Here is a 25,289-nt window from a genome sequence, read left to right as displayed (position 1 = left end):
GAGAGTTTTGTTACGACCCAGAATGTTAGCTGTGGTGTATGTAGTTTGGTGTTTCACAGCCATCCAGGGACTCCGAGTCGGCAGGCTGAGCCACTTAGGGGAGGGGTGACCCCATCCAGGACTCTCACCCCTCTTCAGGTGGACTGGCCTTTCAACTAATGGAGAAGGCTTTGGCGTCTGCTGGCGATACTGTGCTGTCAGTCTCCCTGCCCTCCTCTGGCCCGCTATGTACACAAGTCACTCCTAGCGGACACTGGGCGCAAGGGCGTCCAGATGTTCTCCCACAGGAAACCCCTTTTGTGTTGTCTTCCCCAGCTTCTCCCTCTGAGGAAGTTCATCACAAAAGCTCATGCAAGAGGAAGCACATGGACTCCACAGAGGAGTCCCTTACTGAAGACACAGACTTTGATGATGGGGAAGGATCACCTCACTCACCCTCTGAGGTATCCTTTGGTGATATCCTCGAAATCCTTAAACAGAGAGGTGACTGGCAGCCCTCTAACCCAACCTCTGAAGAGTCTGTGTTTCTGCAGGCTTTTTGCACCTGGCCCCCTACCTCCTGGGTTACTCCACCTGCCGACGAACTGGTCCGGCTCATCATGCAGTGTGTGTGGAAGGCTTCTGACACCATCGAGGCCATTCCCCGGAGGCCAGATAAATTTTTGTCCCCTCCTGCTACTGACCCCCATTGGTCCAAAGGTCTTCCTGTAGATGCTCTAGTGGTGCTGGGTGCAACCAAGAAGGACCTGGTGGAAAAAGAAAGCCGGACTGTCCATCCGCCCAACAAAGAGTCACGGGCTCTGGACAGAATAGGGAAGTGTACTTTTGCATCAGCGACCTTTGCAATCAGGTCCCTGAATTATATGGAACAGTTCACCAGGCTTCAAAGAGATTTAGTATCTGAGCTATCTGAAACTTTGGCTGGTGCCATGTCTGATGAGGTCCGTGACAAAGTGGCCTCGCAGCTGGCTACCATTGAATCAATATCAAACTCCTCCATGCGCCTATCTCACGCATCAGAAGGAGCAGCTAGAGCGGCAAGTTCAGGCGTTGTTTTGAGATGGCACGCCTGGATGCACTTATGTAATTTCGCGGAACCCTTCAAAGCTTCCTTTCTCAGCGCTCCCATCGAAGCCTCTTCATTGTTTGGACCCAAAGTTAAAAGTACACTGGCCAGATGTGAACAGGACGGTAAGACCCTTTCTGCCGTAGGTGTCCGTTATTCTTCCCCTCAGCGTGCTTTCTCCAGAAACCAAAGAGTGGGAAGATATGGTACAAAACATCTCAGGGTCCTTTCCGTGAAACACAGTCCGAGTTCTCCCCTAGAAGCAGAGGGGGAAAACTCTCAGGGAAGACTCCCTTTTCAGGGCAGAGGGGGTCCTTGTAACCAGGGTTCCAGGGATTCCTTTCCTGGTCAATCCTATCAGTGCTCCTGAAAAGCGGCCCAACTCCTTTCCTCTGGAGGTGGTTGGGGGTCGTTTCTCCTTGTACCCTTCTGCCTGGCTAACCATCACCACCGACTCTTGGATACAAAGGATAATAATCAGAGGTTTACCATATCCCCTTCGATCTTTGTCCTGCCCCCCCCAACAAACTTACCCAACGTTCCACCCAGTCAAAGGGAAGAAGCAGCACTAGAGATAGCAAAGCTGCTAAGAAAAAGAGTCATCCAAATAGTCCCTCCAGACCAGATAGGATCGGGATTCTACTCAAGACTATTTTGGTGCCAAAGAAAACCGGGGACTGGGGACCAATTTTGGATCTCAGTGTATTGAACAAATTTGTGAGAGTACAAAAATTTCGGATGGTCACAATACAGTCTATCCTCCCGCTTTTAGAAAAAGACGATTGGATGTGCTCGATAGATCTTCAAGATGCATACTACCACATAAAAGTGGACAAGCCATCAAGAAGATTTCTGTGCTTCCGTGCAGGAGCCAGTCACTACCAGTTCAGAGTACTGCCCTTCGGACTCTACTGCCCCCAGAGTGTTCACAAAGTGCATGGCAGTCATCACAGCTCACTTGCGACTACAAGGATTCCAGGTGTTTCCATACCTAGACGACTGGCTCATCTCTGCCCCCACCAGACATCTATTGGAAGAAGCCCTGGCATACTCTCTCCTCATTTCAAAAAGGCTAGGAATAACCATAAACTGGCAAAAATCCAATCTCACCCCATCTCAGTCCACAGAATTCATAGGGGTTATATTGGATACAAAGAATTGCAAAGCATCCATTCCAGAGCACAGAATTCTAAGGATAAAGCAACAACTGATCCCAATCCTTTCAAGGGAGAAATCCACAGCTCACTCTGTCCTACAGCTGTTGGGTTCCATGGCAGCCTCTATCACCATTGTCCCCCTGACCAGGTTTCACATGAGGCTTCTACATTGGCTACTACTCACCTAATGGTGTCCTTTTCAGCATCCTCTTTCAGCCAAGATTCGAGTAACCCACAGGTGCAAACAGGATTTAAATTGGTGGATGACCCACAACCCATCACAATGGTCTTACCCTTTCTCCCCCCAGCAGCCCAAGGCTACAGTGACCATGGACGCCTCCCTGATGGGGTGGGGGGGCTATGTCAGACAGTCCAAGGCACTTGGTCCGAATGGGAGGCCCAACTGCATATGAATGTTCTGGAGTTGAGGGCGGTGCTTCTGGCATTGCAAGCATTCCATCCCCTGCTGCCGTCTGGGACTATTGCAATTCAATCAGACAATATGGCGGTGGTCTGGTACATCAACAAATAGGGCGGAACCAAATCTTATCGCCTTTGTCGAGAGGCCATGAGGATATGGCAATGGGCGATGGCTACCAACCATTTTCCTCTAGCAATGCACATTCCTGGGAGTTCCAACGTGGTAGCAGACAGACTGAGCAGGTGCATTCTACAACCTCACGAGTGGTCCCTGAATTCCTTGATAGCAGTGGAGATCTTCCACCGCTGGGGCCGTCCTTGCTGCGACCTATTTGCATCCCCGACCAACTACAAATGCAGCAACTACTTCGCCCTGATTCCCCCTCCGGGACAGTCACCCAGGGATGCTCTAGTCCACGATTGGCTCTTGTGTCTTCTTTATGCCTTTCCACCTCTTCCCCTCATTCCCCAGTTTCTGAAGAAAGCCCGTCGGTTGAAGAGCAAGGTGATCCTCAGAGCACCATATTGGCCTTGTCAGATTTGGTTCCCCTTCCTTTGGCCTTACCTGCTAGATTAACCATGGATTCTCCATCCAACCCCGGGGTTGATCTCCCATCCACAGAATCTGATTCATCCCAACTTGGATAGCCTGAAGCTCACAGCTTGGCTCCTCCAATTCCCTTGATTGCCAGGCAGAATGATCTTTCTTTACCAGTACGGGACATTCTTATTGCATCTCATAAGTCTTCCACTAGAATAACTTATCTAAGCAAGTGGAAAAGATTTACCTGTTGGCTGAAAGAAAAGCAAGTAGATCCTTTTTCAGCATCAGTGTCGATAGTTCTAGAGTATCTAGCCGATCTATTTCAGTTGGGTCTATCGGCCTCTACCATTAGAGTTCATTTGGCTGCAATATCTAATTTTCATGAGGGTGTCCAAACTCCTCTCTTATGTCTCACAAATTATGCAAGGCCTTCATAAAATATGTGAATCATCTGAAGCCCCCTTTTAGAGAACCTGTTCAGCCATGGGACCTATCATTAGTTCTACAAGCTCTTACAATGCCTTCTTTCAAACCAGCTTCTTCATGCGACCTCAAATATTTGTCATGGAAAACCTTGTTTTTGGTCGTCATTACGTATCTCTGAGCTTCAAGCCTTATGCATCAAGAGTCCATACTTTTTCATAGAGATAGTGTCTTTGAGAACTAATCCTTCCTTTCTGCCAAAAGTGATTTCTGAAATGTCCATTAATCAAACCATTGAATTGCCAGTTTTCTTCCCCAATCATTCAAACAAAGGAGAGTATTGCCTACATACCCTAGATAGTCACAGGCAAATTTTCTTCTACTTGAATAGGACTAAGGGCCTCTCTTAAATCAGACCAGTTATTTTTGGCCTATTCTGGACCTAGATTAGGATGTGCTGTTGCTAAGGTCACATTGGCTAGATGGTTGAAAGACCTTGTGACCATACACAACGTAATGTTCCATTACGACTACTATCAAGGCTCATTCGACAAGGTCGGTGGCAACTTCTGCTGCCTTCCATGCCAGAGCTTCTTTACATGACATCTGTGCAGCTGCAACTTGGTCTACGCCTCATGCCTTCATCAATCATTACAAATTGGATTTGGCCTCCAGGGGAAGAGCATTTTTTGGTTCTATGGTGCTCAAGAATGTCCTTCCATGAGAGCCTTCCAGGAATAGAGGTAGCTGGGGACTCTGTCCCATATGTAAGGAATGAACGAGGATTAACAATATCAGATAAAGAAGTTATGTCTTACCATAATGTTCCATCTGTATTGTTGATCCTTGTTCAGTCATTATGACCCTCCCTCCTTCCCCCTCCTGTGGCTTCTAGTGGATCTCACCATCCGGTTCTATTAGGTCATTTGACCAGAAGTAGCCTCTACCTTCTTTTGACTTGCAAACTCAATCTGAGGTAACAGGGAGAGGGGAATTCTGGGTAAGAGTTTTAGCTCGAGAGTTTGTAGCTGACGTGAGCTTGGAAGATGGCCGGCTCAGTTCCGAGGTTGGAACTGATACCCATACGTAATGACTGAACGAGGATCAACAATACAGATGGAACGTTATGGTAAGACATAACTTCTTTTTCTCTTTAATTGGGAAACCAAGCTCTGTGCTGAAGGATGGAGCTTCAGAATATAACCCTTTATCAACCTATGTGGACGCCATTAAGCTGTTTTCATCAGTGAACAGTTGAGTGCAAATCACACTCATACCCTTGTTGCATCAATTTAGGGGTCTCTGCTAAACATCTGAACCTTTGCCCATTATTTCAATGGATTTTTAAAAAGACCTTTGACTCTTTCAAATGACATTTTTCTTGAAAACTGTCTTGTAGGATCCCTCACTGTCTTGTTCTTTCTATGCAAGCTGTATACAACACCCCCTCAAACCAGAGGGTAAAATCTGATATCCCAACTTTCCTCTTGAAAGGGGGGACTAGGCAAGTCTGCTTACAGTCGACATCACTTTTCTCTTGTCTCTTGATCCCTTGGCACATTACATACAGAAAACCAAATGCTGGAATGTAGTAGCTTCTGCAGCAACAGTGTCAACTCGTAATGTTTGCAGGTTGTGGAGAAAGAAAACGATGTGCAACAGAAAGTCCTACCAATATAGACTCCCTAAACAGATTCACTAGTCTTTTCAGTGGTAGTTAATGTAAACAAAACAATCTCTCTTTCTGAGTAAAATTTCCATCCTAGGAACTAAGCTTAGTCAGTCCTACATGTGTGCTTAGTGGAGGAGAAAGGCTTCCATATACCTTGGCATTCCATTCTTCTGTACTCTTCTCCCTCAGAAAAGACCGTTGCTAATTTCAAACCCTCATGAGACGAGCTTTTTGTCCTGGTGCACAGTTTGTGCAGGCTGTACCTGTCATTAAGAGGAAGAATTCATTCAGTGTGATTTATGAAGTTTCTCACACCCATTTCTATTGTGTGCAACACTCTTTGGGTGAATTGGCTACTGAGGCTGACTTTATAATTTGCACAAGATGGGAAGAACTAATTAAGTCGATGCTGTTTACCACCTCACATCTAGAAGGAATGGAATTACAAAAACTTGAACTGTGCTCCATCTGCCTTTCTCATTTAGCCTACCTGTCAATTAAATGTAATCCCCACCATTGCAGACAGTCTCTAAAACTCAAATACTCAATGACCCCATTCACTTCATCCTTATGTGGTATAAGCAGAATCTGCCCCAAAACTGTACGCATGGCATGTTACAGATGTCACTTCTAATGTTCATGCTGCCCTGAATGCATATTAAAGTATGTCTATTCTTTGAAAGGCTGTTGATCCTCCCTGGAAACTCACTTCTTTAAAGATGGGCTCAATAAGGTTCTTTGGCCTGAATGGGAAATAAGGAGACGCATACTGTTATCCAGCATGCTGCAGCCAGTTGAGGAAGGTGCCACCACACCGACATCCTTTTGCTTTCTTTTAGCTAAATAACATCTTCCAAGGACTTTGTTTTGGTAATATCTGCAAATGAGATAGACCATGCTTTCCTAGTCTTTGAAAGAATTTTTGCACTCTAATGCTGCTCTAATTTTAAGCATACTCCCGCTAACCACTAGTAACTCTTAAGTCCAATTCTCTGCATTGGACATATTTATCAAATTGGTACAGCATTGTGGTATCTTTCTTGCTATAATGCATAGCAGAGACTCACTCCTGCATGGAAATGCACATTGTCACTTTTAAAAGGGATGGGGTATCTCTACAGGTTGATCATTTAATCATCTATTTGTCAGTGTTTAAAGATACCCCACAATTTTATGACATCCTGCAGTTATTTATTTTTAATGGTTTCTGGACTCACCACACAGACTGAAGGTGTCTGAACTGTAATGCCACGATATCCAATGTTGCATGCGCCCTGGTGTAATAGTGTTACCGTCAACTTTATCCTTGTACACTTCACTCGTATGCTGAGCACCCCTATTCTATATCTCTCCTTTTGTGTTGCTGGGTCTTACCCACTATTTCTATAAACTTAATGCATGTCAGGGTCTGTTTTCCCAGTTCCCAACCTTGGATCTTTCATAAGTACTGGAAGTTCCCCTAACCCCCTCTTGTGATAAGCTGTGTAAGACCATAACGCTCTTTACTTGTAATTACTCTTTTATCTGTGGGAGGGATAGCAGCATTGAGTACAGCTCAGGGCTAAATTGGTTATGTCGCCTTAAAAATCCTTTTTTAAGCTACTCTTATGCAGAACCAGTTATCTGTTCATAGTGTTCCCCACCAGCTGGGGTGAGCAGCCCCTCACACGTGAGTGTGGCTTTGATGTGAGAGCTGGGCTGCCATGAAGGACCAGGTTAGTTATATCCATTACAGTAGACTCTAGTACATCCCACTGTATGTTAGAATTAAAAGCTTGACAAAGGCCCATCTGTATATCTGACGGTTACAGGCACCTGTGGCCTCCAGGTACAACAACCTACATGACCAGGTATGTCTGTCAACATACAATATAGAGGTGTATTTGTGTTTATCACTATGCATGACATAAAGGTTTTAGAGGCATATACATGTTACATGTGGGCTGACAGAGGTGCCATGCATTCATCCTGTCAAGGGTTTCACTGATTGATGGTCATATATAACGGAATAGGATAGGACTGATAGCAGGAGGGTGCATGTGGCTGATGATGGCACCATGCAAGTGGCACATTCCATTGGTATAGTGACACTGTTTACAATACTGTTGGGGGGGGTCATCCACAATCACCATTATAGAGGTGCCTGTATAGGTGCAAACTGAACATATACCCTCACCAGAACATAATAGATATCCTGCACCTAAGAGTCCCTCACAGGCTCCATCCTGTACTTCTAGTACAAAAGTCTTACATTTCTGTGAACTTGTGCAGAACTGATATAGTAGAGCTATTTACCTGGCTGTCTTGGGTTCTATAGCCATCTGATGCACCAAACTGATAAGTATACTTTTTTGCACTTGATTTGCACTGTACTGCATCTGTATATTTGCTTCATTGTTTATTGCTGGCCTCTGTGTGTCTGCATTGTTTGTTTTTCCTACCCTCCTGCCCAATTGTTTTACTGTTAAACTTGGTGGCTTTGGAACTGCCAACCCCTGCTGTAAATTTGATTTTAGTCACTCCTCCCATTCCCATCTCATTTGCTCACTCAAGTGAGTACAGTGAGATCATTTGGGAAGGACCACCCCCTTACTTCTTTGAGTTTTGGACACTCTTCCCTATCCCATCTCATCAGCTCAGTCTACTAAGTACAGAGAGAACATTTGGGAAGGGCAACCCCCTTAGTTTCTTAATCTTGAACTACCTTCTGTTTCTTCTTTCTCCACATAAAAAACATTTTTACACTTTATTTAACTGCTTTTGCTGTAATTGTGTCCTTCCTACTTTATTACCTTATTTTTCCTGCATGCTCTTAAGTGTTCAAGTGCTTTTATTCTGATGCATGTATTACTGCTTTTTAGTAGCCTGATTAATCTCTTATTCTAAGCATCTTAGTTTTGGTTTTAGCACTTGTGCTACAGGCCATAAGAAGGTTTTTGTAGTCTACACTCTTCTGGACAAACCCTTATCAAAACCCTCTCTCCATAAGTCCACCCAAGCACTCGGAACACTATGTCTGGACAATTCCGATCACTTTCTCCTGCCAGCCTGGTCAACATGGGCATACTGAGACAGTGTAGCAACTGCCTCATGTTTTCTGAAAGCCCTCTTCTCCTAGCACTTAGTTCTTCTACTTGTGAGAAATGCATCTACATCCATAACTGGAATCCATGCCCTCTTGTACCACTTTTAGTACTCCTGACAAAGACGAGATTGCCAGCATAAACACCACACTACTCGCATCACAGCCAAGCACAACACACATCCACCTATGTAGAGGTCCTCAATAAAAACTCGCTTAAACAGCAGAGACCTCCAAAACACGCTCACAAACAACACCAAACACATCATACACAGCAGACAGCACACCAGTGTCTCAGAAACACAGCCCAAAATTATAACCAATAAACCATCACAGCCCACAAGGCATAACAATAAACCAAACATACTAGTCATTGGCGACTCAGTTGTGAGACACACCGATGTCCCCCTCACCAGGCTTGACAAGGAGAAGGTCACTGTCAGTGATCTCTCTGGTGCCAGAATCTGCCACATCACACATGTACTTAAGTCTGTCCAGAACAAGTACAAGTATGACTCTGTCATTGTCCATCTTGGTGTGAATGACTTGAGACATACCTCCCTAGACTATATGAAGAGAGACATGATTGAGCTCCGAGTACATGTCCCAGGCAGGTATGACCCTAGCCCTAAGCAGCATCCTACCTTCACCAAGAATGATACCACATTATCAACAAAACGTAATTGACTTCAACAATTGGATTAGTTTCTGGTGTCATTCAAAGGGGATCCAGTATCTGTCTGCCTTGGATGACATGGTTGACAGGCCTCAATTCTTTGCCAGAGATTGCCTCTACCTGTCACCACTGGGATTCCGGATATGGCCACAGCTCTCACCTCCCCCATTGTGCCTTTTTTAAGCAATATCCCAAAGACAAATCTTGCAACATAAAAGATCTGTCAAAAAGCAAATTGAAGGTCATGCTGCTCAACGCTAAGAGACTTAACCTGAAAATGCACTCACTGGAGGCTCTCCTTGCATTGTAAGATGCCAATGTCTGTGCAGTCATGGAAACTTGGTTCAGGGCTGCGGAGAGCACCCCTGCCTTACCAGGCTATACATCTTTCCACACATTCTGGCCCCAAAATGAGGTTGGGAAGACTAAGGGTGGTGGAGTCTCTATCTTCATTAAGGGCAGGCACACCTCCAGACTGGTTTGCAAGCATGACGCACTGGAACTACTACAGGTGCAACTGACAGTTGTATAAAAAAGCACAAATGAAACAGAATTATCGATGTACCGATTCAAAGAGCTTTACTGAATGTAACCACCACAACTGACAGTTGTCAGGACACCCATCCAAGTTATAGCCAACTATAGACTCCCTCCATGACTCAGGACACCCACTCCTCTTACCTGGATCTACTTGACTCCATCAAGTTACCCCCTAACACCCTGATACTTGGTGACTGCAACTACCCCACCATAGACTTGGTGAATTATTCCTGCACTAATGCAGTCACTCAACGATTCCTTGACTTCATCAGTTCTAATGCATTAGACCATCTTGTTTCATCCCCCACAAGGAAAGCTAACATTCTGGACTTGGTTCTCACCAACATGGGTGACCACTGCACCACTCCCATAGTATGTTCCTCCCCGGGGAGATCAGATCATCAGACTATCTTCTTCAAAGTTTCTATCCCACCCAACCCTTGCCCCCAGCTGTAATCAAGCTAAAAACTTCTCAAAAGCTGACTACAACCTCCTAAGGGAGGGTATCAGCAGCTTCACGCCACCACCACCCCCCCTCATTGGATGCAGACAGCTATGCTGAACAGTACGGCAAGGCATTATACAAGCACCTGTACAACTGCATGGGCTCAGCCATACCCAGCAGAACTAAAACCTGCTTCTCAAGGAAAAACAAATCTGTTTGGTGGACATCCTCTGTCAACAAGCTTTACAACAAAAGGAAGAAACTGTTATCCAAGGATAAAAAGGAACACATTCTAAATTGGAAAAACTCCCTCTTTAGCCTCAGCAAGCAAATTAGATCACTAGTGAAAGCCTCCAAAGCCAATTATGAATCGAAACTAGACTCTGAAACAAAGGGAAATCACAAAGCCTTCTTCAGTTACGTCAGAAACTTCCATGGCAAATTCCAGGTTTGTTCTGAATTAGTATAATAGTACCACTTACAATGATCCTGTTGACTTAGCCAGCCTGCTAGCAGATAGGTTCAGTGCAAACATCACCCCACCCGTCTCCCCCCAAAGGCCTTTTTGACATCCCGATACTTGTTCCACACCTCACATCTCCATAGATCAAGTGTTAAAGGCCCTATCCAAGGCAAAGAACACAGCTTTCTTGGGACCTGATAGTATCCCAGGATGTAGTCTACACCATCTCCAGCAAGAACTGGCTTTGCCATTGAGCACCCTATTCAACCACAGCCTAAGTACAGGCTTCATTCCAGCAGAGTGGAGAACTGCCATAGTCATCCCCTTGCACAAAGGTAGTGCCACTAACCCTGGAAACTATCGCTCCATTAGCTTGACGAGTCTGATCTGTAAAGCCATGGAGCGTATTATTATGCATCTCATAAACATGGACATGGGCAGTCACCAAGCTCTTGACCGCACCCAGTTCGATTTGTCAAGGGAAGATCATGCCTGTTGAACCTGATTGACTTCTTTGAGACTGTCACCAAGGCCCTGGATGCGGGAAACTCGGTACATACAGCTTACCTTGACTTAACCAAGGCCTTTGACACAATCCCCCACTTGGGCTTCATCAAAAAGCTAACAAAACTTGGTGTAAATCCCTATCTCATCAGGTGGGTGCCCAACTGGCTCATCGACAGGATCCTCAAGGTCAAAATAGGTGCCTCCACCTCCGATAGTAGACCTGTCACTAGTGGAGTTCCCCAGGGATCTGTTCTGGGACCCCTACTGCTTGGCATCTACTTTTCAGAGGTCCAGGCAAAGACAAAAGTCCTGTGGCTGACCAAGTTTGTGGATGACTGTAAGCTGGGTGATGTCATTGACTCCCCATATGATGTTAACATATTGCAAGAGGGTCTCACAGCAATTAATGACTGGTGCCAAAGTTATGGCCTCAAGCTAAATGCAAAAAAATGTATCATCATACCATTTGCAAAAACACGGCCTCTACTGATTACCACATCAACGGCAACCCCTAAGCACACAGCCTGTGGTGACAGACCTGGGTACCCAGGTTGATAACAATCTCACATTTAACCATCATATAGCGGCAGTGGTCGGAAAAGCCATTTACTCGGTTTATCTCATAAGTAAAGGGATTGCATCCAGAAAAAAGGAGGTTATTACCTCTCTATATTCCTCCCTCATTAGAACAATAATTGAGTATTGATGTCCCGTTTGGTATGTACCTCTCCAAACATCTCCATCTACTGGAAAGGCCACAGAAATACCTCACAAAGAGAATCCATGGCCTCCAACACCTGTCCTATGCAGACAGACTCCTATCACTATCACTGTACTCTGTATCATACAGATTGTGCAGAGGTGATCTGTGTCTCGCCTACAAGGCAATCTCATACTCTGACCTACTATAAATGTTCCATATCTGTAAGTCTAACTCCTTGTGCATTATCTGCTCAAAAGGCCTGAATCTAATGTGCGACATCAATAAAACCTGCTGGGGAGATACTGTAGGTGTGTCTCCCACAGGCTGCCCCGTCTCTGGAGTAGACTTCTCATACACGTTAGAGTACCTCACTGACCCTCTTCAAGAGCAACCTTGATTAGTGGATGGGAAAACACAAATTTATCCCAGGGGTACCACCTGTGTCCCTCACCGACAGGGGCGATAGGTGCTGACTTAGGTTTCTTTTTGGGGATAAACTCTTGGCTAGGCTTATAAGGGCCCCCATGGCCATTAGTAACCTCCTATGATTCGTAATCTTAGAGCACCCAGCATTTCACATGCTTATAACCTATGAGATGTGAATACCTGCAATATGCGACAGATGTGGCTGTGGAGGTATGGTACTTTATTTTACTACAGAACTATGTTTGCTATAGGTATGGTACTCCCACTTAAAACAAGGAATGTGCAGGCAAGTCATCTCGTTACAACTGGCTGCTACCCTACAGTATTGTGGATGTTGTAATCCAGCTGTACAGTGACATGCATGTGGGAAGAGGGAGCAATCAGTGCTGCTGAGGCAAATATTGCCTCCCTAGGAGCCTCCATGACAGACACTGCCATTACTATCAGGTTTGCTTTTGCAGTCCATGTAGTCTTTGACTGTGGATGGGTCCAGATGTGAAGTTATCGGGCACAAACCATCCCACATTAGACTATACAGACCATTTGTCAGACTGCCAGTGGTTATGTCTTGGCAACATATCCCCTCCACTGGAGGATATGATCCCTGACTCACCAGACCCTTGCAGAGTATTTGGCTACTGTATTCCCCTCCCATGACCTTTCCCTGTGTTATACTGTTGTAGTCAGCTGTCATTGTGCCCCCCCCCCCCAGCATATGCAAGTGATGATGACTGTGCCCTGTCCATACCTTGATCTGTGTGGGTTTTATGGTGTCTGATGCACAATGTGGCTAGTCCCCGCACTGCCATGCATAGCCTGGGTGTGATAGCACATGCATTATATTTTATTCTCTGTCTGTGTCATGGGCCATACTTGTGGGCCAGATGCCTCTTCATTGCGTGTACTGTGCCCACTTCTGCCTTGGCTATGGTACTACTGCTGCTGCATGTTCCTTGACTCCCTGCCCTGCCTTTCTGCTGCTGCTGTGACTGTGTAGAAGGCCCTAGCATGATGTTCAGCTGTTGCTCCATTTGTCTGTACAATGCCATGTTGTGGAGAAAGCACACAAGTATCATGCTGTATATGTCTGGCCTGTGTTGCATTAACCATGCTGAGATGTCAGGACATCACAAGCATTCCTTCAATAGTCTGAATACATGCTCCACTGTGTTTCACATTTACACATGGGCTGTGTTATAGGCCATTTCCCTAGTGGCCTTGTGGGTGCATACTTGGGCTGTCAACCAGTGCTCTAGGGCATATTGGACATTGCCTACAACATACAATAAACAATATATACGTGTCCTTTTGCTCGCTTACATGGTACCTGTCTGTATAGGCTTATCTCTCTCTTGCATGTGTGTGCACCTACTAGCCAGCTGGCCCTGTGGAAATTCCCTGTGCAGGAGCCATTATTTATAGATCAGATGTGTGCCAAATATTTTAATCATGTAAACTGCCTTGTTGGCATGTACCAAGTGTGTTAATAAGAACTGCCTTGGTGGCATGTGCCAAATATATTAATTAATATGAACTGTCTTGATGACGTGTACCAAGTGTGTATTATATGAACTGACATGGTGGCATGTACCAAGTGTGTTAATTATATGAACTGCTCTGGTGGCATGTACTGAATGTGTTAATTATATGAACTGCCTTGGTGACATGTAACAAATATGTTAATTATATGAACTGCCTTGGTGGTGTACAGATGCATTGTAAATAATGCCCTGGTAATTTAAGAGAGCCCTGACAGTTCAGGGAATATAAAATCTTCCAATTGATGTATCACAGGACTTAAGAAGATGGGGCTTAATAGCAATTTGTGCAATGCATGGGAAATGGTGTGAGTAATAAAGGCCCACGCGGTATTGTGTTTCTCCTCTGCTATCTTGGGAACCAGATAGGCTTTTCCAAATGTTGTAGCATAATGTCAGAGAACTTGTGTAGGATTCACAAGGAGCTTAATAAAGTCCAGCAAAGCCAAGTTTGAGGCTAAATTAGCTACCCAAGCTAAAGACTGTCACAAGGCATTTTTCAGTTGTTGGTAATCTCAAAAGCACAATACAGCAATGTGCTGAGCTAATTGTGTACCATGTTACCTACACTGAGGCTTAAGATATAGCAAACCTACTAGCCAATAAATTTAGCTTTAACTTTACCCTTCTCTTCCCACTTTGTGTGCCCTCTCAAGATATACCTGAAACTGACTAGCCTCCAGCTGTCAGACAATACCAAGCCCTAAAAAATGCTATCAAAAGTTAAAAATACTGCATAGGTGGGTATTGACAATATCCCTAGATAAATTTTGCATAGCATGAAGCACGATTTAGCCACACCCCAACAACCGCCTCCATACAAGTTTTGTACCAAATGAATGAAGAACAGCTACATTCATTCCTTGCATAAGGGAGGACCTTTCACACATCCAGGCAGTCTGACCAGCATCATATGTAAAGCCATGGAAAGACTTATGGAATTAATCAATCAGGACATGGAGAACCTCCAGACACTCATTTAGGATTCATCAAGTGCAGGTCATGCTTACGCTACCTGGCGGATATTTTTGAAAAGGTCATCAAAGCAATGGATGAAAGCAAAATGGTGCACACCTTGTACCTTGAACTGGCCAAACCTTTTGACACAATTCTCTACTCGGGCATAGTAGAAAATCTAAATAAACTGGGAATAAACACCTATGGCACCCAGTTGCTTGCCAACTAACTCACAGATAGGACACAGATAATTAAAATAGGGGAAGTTACTTCCATAAAGAGACCAGTCACCAGTGGAGCCCCCCCCCCCCACCCCAGCGTTCTGTGCCGGGACTTCTTTTGTTTGGCATCTACTTTTCTGAAGCAAAAGCCAATACCAAAGGGCTCTGGCTGACTGAATTTGCAGATGACTGCAAACTAGGATCAGTTATTGAAACCACAAATGATTTAGCCATCCTGCAAGATTTGTCCCAAATAAATAACCAGTGCCAAAATCATGGGCTGAAACTAAATGCCAAAAAGTGCATTATTGTATCCTTTAGGAAGTCCTCTACCACAGGGAACTACCACATTGACAATACATCCCTAAGAGTTGACACAATTTGGGATTTGGGAACTTATGTGGACAGTGACTTAACTTTTGACCAACATGTATTTGTTGTTGTAAGAAAGTCCATCTGTATTGCACAGCTTATAAACAAAGGGATTTTGTCTAGATCTAGGAATGTCATTGTCCCCTTTACTCAGCCCTCATTACACCCATCATTGAATATAATTCCCCCTTTGGCATGTATCTGTTAAGACACATGCCATCAACTGGAATGTCCACGGAGACACTTTATTAAAAGGATACAAGGCCTAAACATGTCCTACATGGACCAACTCAAAGCCCTATCACAATGCTTTGTATCCTACAGAGTGCCAAGAGGTGACCTGTGTTTGCCATACTAGGCACCCTTCAACTCATTACTGATGGATTTACTAGACATCAGCAAGTCAAATGTCAGAAATACTTGATCTAGGGATCAAAACCTCTTCTGCAACATCAATAGAATGATTTGGAGGGACAGGTATATCTCAGAGAGGAAACCACTGCTGTGGGACAAACCACCCATATAAAACAAAGTTCATTCCTGTCCATATTCAAGCACAAATTGATCTATGGATGGGAAACAGAAAATTTATCCCAGGACTGCCCCGGTACTAGTAATGGACAGAGGCAGCTCTTAAATGCTTTAGTCCATGCATGAGTCCCCTCAGATTGTCTATGGTATGATCCCATTTATTCCCATTGTGGTTCCCTCAAATTGTCCTTGGTATGATCCCAGTTATTGTCATTAGAGGTAATATGTAACTGTTAACCATGGGGTGGGTAAGGCCAATGTATAACCAAATGGGATAGGTTATTTTGAGCATAAGAAGGTAAGTTGTAGACTTAAAAATAGCCTCCTGGGGCAGCTGGCCTAGTTCTTACCTATGAACGTTAATGCCTGTGATGTCCCTAACGTGTTATCTAAGTTGCTGGAAGGTCCCTCTAGCCAAAATGTTTCAGGTTACATGTAGCCTTATATCCACAGGATTGGGCATGCCGTGCATCCCCCCCTTGTTTCTGCTTGTGGAATACAGTGTGTGACTAGATCCCTTTCGGTAACCCTCCCCACTCTGGAATGTCTCAGTCTGTTTATCTGTGAACTGGTGGAATGTCCTATGTTGTGTGTACCTGCTTCAGTGATGTGGATGACCATGACCTGTAACACTGCAGGCACTGGTTTTGTTGATGTCTGCCCCTTCACTTTGCTTTGTTACTGCTGCTGCTGTTCCTAGCATGACTCAGATTGTGTACACCATGAGTCCTGGCATTCACAATGGGTATGTGCTGCCACTCAGCATTTCCATTTTATACATTTCTGAATTGGTCCCCAATTTTGTATTCCTTCATTCACATAATGTGTGGGCTAATTGGTATGAGGTTTCTTATTTACATGTCATTATAGACTGATTATCATACTGCCATGTTTTGGCCATTGTGCAGCCATGTTATCTGTGTCTTAGAATCACCCACACCCGGCATGTGCCCACTACCCCTATACCTTTGCCCCCACCCCAGATTTGAACAGTGCAGTGTGCTAACCATCTTTGTATTCCAGACAGAATATTGGTCTTTTTTGCAGCCGTAAACATAGGCGATGCCATTATAGTGAAAAACTCTGCAGCTTTCACATGAATTCTGAACTAGCTACACCATTCTTGACCAGTGGAGGTAGTAGGGTCTTAACTGCCTGAGTATCCAGAGTGGCATAGAAACAATGTTCCTGATTTATATTTGCTGGTAAAATTCACTGATTGTCTTAAGAATTCAATATCTTTGTGAGTGTCATTCAACTGCTTTCTCATTTGTGATCAAGTGCCTATGTCACCAAAGTTCCATTGAAATTAGTGCTAGTATTTCCTAGCAGTCATTCTAGTTATGAAATGTTTTTTGCACAGGCCATCTCTGAGATGTACACGTTTGCATTGGAAGGGGTGGCTGACTCCATTCTTCCTTATTGTCATTTCAGTTACCTCGGCTTTGGATTAAAAGTAGCAAGGCTGGCAGTTCTGGGTGCTCTAGACAGACATGGTATGGATTGAAACTTTTTGTCTTTCCTCAGTTTAAGGCACTCTGAATTATGTTTCTCTGTCTAACCATTTTTTTTATTCATTTCTGTCAGAGAAAGGACACATTTACTCTAGTTCCTGCCTTCCTAAAGGTACCAGAGCTACATGGATGTTTGGTGGAAGTACTTACAGATATGGAGGAGATGAAAAGGGTACGTTATTATTTCAGTGCTGTTATGTGGAACATAGCTTTTCTCCAGTTTGTTAGAAACAACTATTCATGATGTTTTCTTCTGTGTTTAGTTGGTATCTGCTCACATTCCTACACCCGGGATATACCTTTGAGGTGCAGTCAGGCACCTCCTACTGACAATGTCAGAATACCAAATTTTTGTGGTTAATTTAGAACTGTGACTCATAAGACTGGCAAATGAAAACACAATTACAAACGGTTAAAGCTTTTTCAGATAGTAATAAGAATGACATTTGGCCTTGAAAATGTGTAAAACCAGCATTTATAGCAGGGGAAATTGAAGTGTCAAGAACATGTCATCTTGGGAGAGAATGTGATATAAAACAATTTAAACAAGAGGGATCTTTATCAATACCTGGGAATAGATGAAAGGTCTGCCATACAACATGAAGAAATGAGTAAGGGTTCTTTTATAAGACTAAAAGTGAGATTGAAAACTTCCTCGACATTTAGGAATAAAGTTATAAATCAGCTTGTTCTGATTGTACAGCTTTGGTGTGGCTGACACCAAAAAGTGTTGCCTAGCTACATGATCCAGAGGACAGAATTCCTGACTGCAGTCCAGGCACTTCTATTTGATTAGTGGGAGGAATGAAGTGTTGTGGTTTGCTTGCCTCTCTAGGGGAATGGGGAGGGATGACATACACGGGGGGGGGGGGGGCACACCAGTGCTGTGATTTCCCTGGAGGAGAGTAGAGAAACCAACACTTTTCCTTAAAGGGGAGGAGAGGATTACCTGGGAAGAAAGATTCCTTGTAGAAATGAAGATGTGCCCCTCACTGCATGTCCCCTTCTCTGCATTTCATTGGGTACATTCCAAGGACAGGGTAGTAAAAGAAAGATCAAACCGCCAAGATGACTGTGAATGATGACTCCTCCTGTGATAGGGAACAAACTGGCTAGAAAGGAGCTGATTGATAGAGGGTAGGGGCAAAGAAAAGACAAAAACTTTGTTTAAATCAGTTGATCAGGCAAGCAAGAAAAGCAAGCTTATCAAATGATATGTTAAAAAAAAAAAAAACATTATATAGCAAGGTTATATATCCCTTGGTCTGAAGGAGGTGCAGGCCTTCTTGATACTGACTATATGTACATGTTTGTGATCATGGTATTAACATACATGCATACATACTTCCTGACATTATCAGATACAAATATAATGAAACTTCTGAACCATGAAGGAAACAAGTGTAAGATGACATCTTTGCTCAGATTTAAAAAACAGTGTAAACTGGCAGTTGCATGGAAAGAAGCACACCCAAAATAAGATGATATTCCTTTAAATATCAGATGTTCTTCATGTTTCTCTGTTGCAGTCATCACATTTGGGTTATCTGCTTGCAGTAGCCCTCAGTCGGCCTGATTAAAAAAGTCTTGGGTCCTGCATCAGTTGCTGTCCCTTCTTCCATAATGTCAGGTCGTCAGGGGTATAAAACATGCAGCCGACGCCATTACATCAGTTTTTCCTGCCCCAGATGTCAGGTTCCCCCCTAATGGGAAGCAACTAAATCTATAAATATACAAGGTTATACCTCCAACAAAAAAGCAAATACACCAAAAAGCTTTTGAGCATAGTAAAGTAAAGTAGAGGTATAGCCAAAAGAAGAAAGGGGGCTGGAGGGAGGGTAACCAGGACTGCAACAGTGAATACACTCAAACATCTACATTTATGGTAAGTGTACACAACTGTACTATGTTCTTCGTGTTTCACTGTTGCAGTCATCACATTTGGGTAGATTCCCAAAGCTAAGGATGGGAGGAGGAATTTAGATAGCATTAGGACCAGCTATAAGGCCCTGCAAGACTGCAGTGGCAAAGCCAGCTCTAGATTTAGAGAAAATTGACAGATGGTAATGCTTGGTGAAAGTATGTACTGAACTCCAGGTAGAAGCTTCTAGGATGTCCCTGGTAGGGATGTCTCTGAGAAAGGCTGTAGAGGTAGATGCAGCCCTGGTTGAGTGGGGTCTGATCCCCTGTGGGATAGGTTTTTCATATTGCTTGTAGCAGAAATGAATGCAGTGGCCTATCTATTTGGAAATGGTTTGCTTTGAAATAGCCTTCCCCTTTGTCCCTGCAGCAAATGCCACCAGCAGTTGGTCAGATTTCCTTTGAGGTTTAGTCCTGTACAAGTAGAATCTAAGTTGTCTGTGCACGTCTAAGGAGTTCATTATCCGTTCCCCTTTGTTCTGTGGGTTAGGAAAGAAGGTTGGCAAATGAAAAGACTGATTAAGAGCCACACTGGATACCACCTTGGGCATGAAGGAGGCATTGGTCCTGAGGGACACCCTGTCCACATGAAAGATGATGAAAGGCTCCACTGCCATGAAGGCCTGTAATTCAGATACCCTTCTTGCTGAAGTGATTGCTAAAAGGAAAGCTGTTTTCCAAGAAAGGAATTTTAAATCCGCAGTGGCAGCTGGCTCGAAAGGAGGAAGGGTGAGCTTTTCCAATACAAAGTTAAGGTCCTAGGCTGGAGTTGGGACTCTCCTGAGTGGTCGTTGATTTTTGGCCCCTCTGATGAACTGCTTAAGCAGTGGATGAGAGAAGAGGGGAGGTTCTTTGTTATAATGACCTGTAATGGCTGAGACATGACTTTTGATGGACGAGAAAGACAGGCCCTTGTGAAGCGTCTTAGTTAAGTATTGTAAAATCTGAGGTAAATTGGGTACTGTTGTGCTCATTCCTTGAGATTGGCTCCAGGCACAGAATCTTTTCCATTTTACAGCATAGGATTTTCTAGTACTAGGCCTCCTTGTCTCTAAAATGATATCCATCACTGGTTTACTGAGGGATGGTAAAGGAGAGATTAGGTAATTAGCCAGGTTGCTAGGTTCAGTGTAGGAAGCTGAGGGTGCAGAATCTGGTTCTCCTGCTGAAACAATAGGGTAGGAATCTGAGGCAGGTGCCATGGGGCCAACAGTGATACACTGCGCAAGGGGGGGTACCAGTGTTGGCGTGGCCAGTCTGGTGCAATCAAAATCGTCCTTGGTTTGTCTTGTTTGATCTTTAGTAGTACTTTGGAGAGCAGAGGCAGAGGAAGAAAGGCATAAACTGAAAGGTTTTTCTAGCTGAAGGACAGAGCATCCACTTTCCAATCTTGTTTGTGGGGAGTCCTTGTGCAAAATTTGTCCAATTGATAGTTGTGGGGGGAGGTAAACAGATCTATATCTGGGCTCCCCCATTTGCTTGTCAATATGTTGAAAATCCTTGGTTCCAGTTTCCATTCTTGTGGGTCCATGAGGTTTCTGCTTAGTTCGTCTGCCAGTGTATTTAGTTTTCCTGGCAAGAATTGAGCTTGTAGATGCACTTGGTAGCTCAGGGCTGTGTTCCACAATGCCATGGCTAGTCTGCATAGGGGGTAAGAAAGTGTACCCCCTTGCTTGTTTATGTACCACGTAACAGTGGTGTTGTCAGTCTTTACCATTAATTGTCCTGGAAGAATGTGGTCCTTGAAGGCTGTCAGAGCATGCTGCACAGCTAACATTTCTTTTTGATTGATATGCAAGTGCATTTGACTTGGGTTCCATTTACCCCGAATGCACTTCCCTGCCAGGTGAGCCCCCCCATGCATAATCTGATACGTCTGTTGTTAGGGTTTGGGCGGTAGGGGGTGGTGTGAATGGTAGTCCCTTGTTTTGGTGGCAGGCCTCTGCCCACCAAAGAAACTCTAGGCATAGGCAAGGTATGATAGGAATCATTGCATGTGAGAGTGTTCAATCTCGCCTTTGTTCTTACACATGGGTTCGGAGCCGATCCTCGGCTCCGTGCCGGCCGACTGCAAGCTCTGCATCGAGAAGAAGCTCGAGGACATCCAATACCCACAATCCCCCTCTGCCTTTACCTCAGATCTAGTTTGCCGCTGCTGCATACGCATCGCTGGGGACTAGCTCGAGGCTTTTACAGATAAGAATTGTTCTTTCTGTTTAAAATTTTCAAAAAAATATTTTTTCTTATAGTCAATGAATAGTTAGAGTAGGTGTGTGAGTGGACTTTGATATCTCGGTTCCTTAGATTAGTTACTTAGTTTAACTAAAGGGTACAGAGTTTTTTTCGGGGCCTACCTCCCCTACTTAAATAACTAGGACTAAATATTGTGTAGTGCTTATTACAGGATTTGACACATATACCGGATTTGACTGTGTTTTTCTTTGGAAGTGACTCTTAATTACTGGACTGTCATTTTTTCTTGTTGTCATGTCAGAAAAATTAAAATCTGGCTTCAAGCGTTGTCAGTGTGGCCAAAAAATGTCGGTCACAGACAACCACAGTTCCTGTGTCTACTGTCTTGGCTCTCCACTTACAAGAGGACTGCTCTATTTGTCACTCTTTTAGTGGGAGGGTCATGACAGATAGGCGAGGAAACTGATGGATAGAGGATTGCTGAAACCCTCCTTCCAGGAAGCCTTGGATGCTTCAGACCAGGCATCCAAGTTCAAGGGTCGAAGGCGCCGGAGCCAAAGACATCGGCTCCGAGCTCTTCGAGTTTAGTTGGATCACCGGTTCCACAGACTTGGGCCGAGTATTCAACTGTTGGCAGTTTCGAGCCTCGAGTCTTGGAACCGGTGACGGAGCTCCTCCACCGACTCTATTGAGGTCGGCTCCGTCTTCGATCCCTTCGACTGCTCTTGAGAGCTCTTTCCGACACCGACGTGGACCGGTGGTGCAGAAACTTATGGAGCATACGGCCCTGTCCAAGCTTATTTCGGTCTCCTCTCAGTTGATGTCGAGACTTGAAGGCCTGCCATTATCTCCATCTGTTCCTCCTTCGAGACCTGTTCAGTCTTCGGAGCCGGAAGAGGCTGACCTGATGATTGTGGAGCCCTCGGTGCCAGAACCGCTTTTCTCGGTCGGCACCGTTTACCTCGACTCCATCCGATCCGGTACGAGTCTCGGCCCGAAGATCTGTCCTGGTTCCGGGACCGAGTCGGACCGATGTTTCGTTCCGACTCTCCTCTCGGGCCTCGCACGGATCGATTCGGTTCCGTCCTCGGGTCGGTGCCTTCGCTCCTGTTTCGGGATTCTTCCCATTTCTTCGGAACCGGGAGATACCTCGACTCGGGACCCGGGGGCCTTCGACCTCATGAGGAAGGTGTTGTCTACTCAGACAACCACATCAGCAGGTACAGCTTCTCCTCCCCGCAAAGGACCATTATCCTCCTCTGCACCCACGGCCACGTCCAAGCGTCGGGCACCAGTGTCTCAGCCACCCCTGGAGGGTGCCCCCTCTTCCTCGGAGGCTTCTTTGGATGTTCCCCACGAAGAAGTTCCCAGGAAAAGACTGTGTAAGAGGAGACACTTGGATTCTCCACAAGAATCCTTGACATCTGATACTGACTTAGATGAGTCAGAAGGGTCCCCTAAGTCACCTTCAGAGGATGTCTCTTTTGCTGACATCTTGGAGATCCTTAAACAGAGAGGTGACTGGCAAGCCCTCCCCCCTTCTGAGGATGAGTCAGTTTTGCTGAAGGCATTTGGTGCCCGCCCTTCCTCCTCCTGGGTCACTCCGCCTTTGATGAGTTAATGGAATTGATTGCTCGAGGGCGTGGAGACTCCTGACACGGTGGAACCTGTCCCTAGGAAGCCAAATAAGTACATCACGGCACCACAGGACAAAGCTTACCTTACCAAAGGAGTTCCGGTAGACGCCATGGTGGTGGCAGCGCCACGAAAGGAGATGTCGAGTCTTCCTCATCTGTCCATCCGCCTAACAAAGATTCTAGGACCATGGACAGATATGGGAAGCGCATTTTCAGTTCAGCGGCTTTCTATGCGTTCCTGAACTATTTGACCCATTTTACACGTTTACAGAGGGATCTAGTCAAAGAGTTGGGAGATACCCTCCAGGGTGCTACGGATGCCGCTGTCTCAGAGAAAGTTACAGCGCATCTCAACACCCTAACGTCCATTGTGAACTCGTCCATGAGGCTGATTTCCTATGCAGCCGAAGGATCGAGTAGGGCAGCGGCTTCAGCGATTGCTCTTCGTAGGCAATCCTGGATGCGCTTATGTTCGTTATGAAGCCTTCAAGTCTTCCTTTACTAACGCCCCATTTGATGGAGCCACACTTTTGGCCCTAAAGTAAAGGAGGCCCTTACCCGGTGTGCACAGGAGGGAAAGACTCTGTCTGCTGTCGGAGTCCCGTTTTCCACCCGTTCTAGAACGTACCCCAAAGCGCAACGTGGGAAAATGTGGTTTCAAAACCCCAAAGATCTTTCCAGACACACAGGGTGATGCCCCTCTAGAGGCAGAGGGGAGGGCAGAGGTGGGAGACACCGCCCTGGCGGCAGAGGGGTCCAAAACCAAGGTGACAGGGATAACCTCCATGGCAAACCTTTTCAGCACTCCTGAGAGGAGGCCCGACTGTCCTGCTCTGGAGGCAGTCGGGGGTCGCTTAGCTTTATACCCTCAGGCCTGGCAAAACCTTTCTTCAGACAATTGGGTAAAAAGCGTTGTTACCAGAGGTTACAAAATCCCATTTCTATCCACCCCCATTCCAAAGAAGAAACTCCCAGATGTACCACCCCATCTGCGAGACCCAGCAGCTACAGAAATTTCAAAGCTGCTAAGAAAAAGAGTCATCCAACCAGTCCCAGCGGACCAAATAGGGTTCTTTTTAGTTCCAAAGAAAACAGGGGACTGGAGGCCAATTCTGGACCTAAGTCATCTCAACACCTTTGTCAAGAAGGAAAAGTTCCGAATGGTCACGCTTCAATCGATCCTTCCATTCTTACAGAAGGACGACTGGATGTGCTCAATAGATCTGAAGGACGCATACTACCACATCAAAATGGCCAGGGCGTCCAGAGATCACTTGCGCTTCCGGCTGGGAGCCAGTCACTATCAGTTTCGAGCCCTGCCCTTTGGTCTGACCACAGCCCCCAGGGTCTTCACCAAATGCATGGCAGTGGTAGCGCCTCATCTGAGGCCTAGGATTCCAGGTGTTTCCGTATCTGGACGACTGGCTCCTGTCTGCCACCACCAGGCCAACTGATACATGCCAGGGATTACTCCTACAACTCTGCACACATCTTGGCATTTCAGTAAATTTGAAAATCCTTGCTACAGCCATCACAGCATATCTTATTCATAGGAGCGGAGTTAGATACTGCAGTTAGTTCTAAAACTTCCAACAGAAAGAATAGTTGCACTTCAATCCAACATTTCCTTCTGCTGTCGTCCAGAAATCCCCAGCAAAAATTGTTCTGAAAGTTCTGGGTCTCATGGCAGCTTCTCTCATAGCAATACCATTGGGAAGACTGCACATGAGAGTGCTACAATGGCTTCTATTTGCACAATGGTCATTCCAACAACTTCCACTAACTCACGAAATATTGATAACGAAAACGTGCAAATCACACCTAATGTGGTGGTTACAGACTTGCAACCTATCCAGCGGAAGACCATTTGTGCTACCCACACCGTCAGCAATGATAACCACGGACGCTTCCCTGATAGGGTGGGGGCATCTTTCAGGGACAGACAGTCCAAGGCGAATGGACCAATCTGAGTACAATCTGCACATCAATGTCCTGGAGTTGAGGGCAGTGTTTTAGCGTTGCAACACTTTGCTCCCTTCTTCCTCCAGGGACCATTGCAGTTCAGACAGACAACATGTCCGTAGTCTGGTACATAAACAAGCAAGGGGAACCAGGTCCTACCAACTATGCAGAGAGGCCATGAGAATTTGGCAATGGGCAGAGTCCACGGTCGCTTTCTAATCGCAACGCACATCCGGGGTCATCCAACGTCATAGCCGACAGGCTGAGCAGGCAATTCTATTGCCTCACGAGTGGTCCTCAAACAGTCAGTTGGAGAAGAT

The 25,289-nt window shown here is 45.2% G+C and overlaps 1 protein-coding gene across 1 annotated transcript in view; it reads left to right on the top strand.

The window, feature by feature from the left end:
* LOC122803951 (ectonucleoside triphosphate diphosphohydrolase 5-like) overlaps positions 1–25,289 on the top strand; it is a 759,259-nt gene that overhangs the window by 421,615 nt on the left and 312,355 nt on the right. The window contains exons 7-8 of the mRNA XM_044073628.1: positions 17,178–17,239; positions 17,331–17,429. Of these exons, the coding sequence (XP_043929563.1) occupies positions 17,178–17,239; positions 17,331–17,429 (161 nt within the window). The remainder of the gene's footprint in view (positions 1–17,177; positions 17,240–17,330; positions 17,430–25,289) is intronic.

This window comes from Protopterus annectens, chromosome 6.part0 (assembly GCF_019279795.1).
Source record: "Protopterus annectens isolate FY-2018-M chromosome 6.part0, PAN1.0, whole genome shotgun sequence".
Taxonomy (NCBI): domain Eukaryota; kingdom Metazoa; phylum Chordata; order Ceratodontiformes; family Protopteridae; genus Protopterus; species Protopterus annectens.
This window is presented reverse-complemented; position numbering and strand designations above follow the sequence as displayed.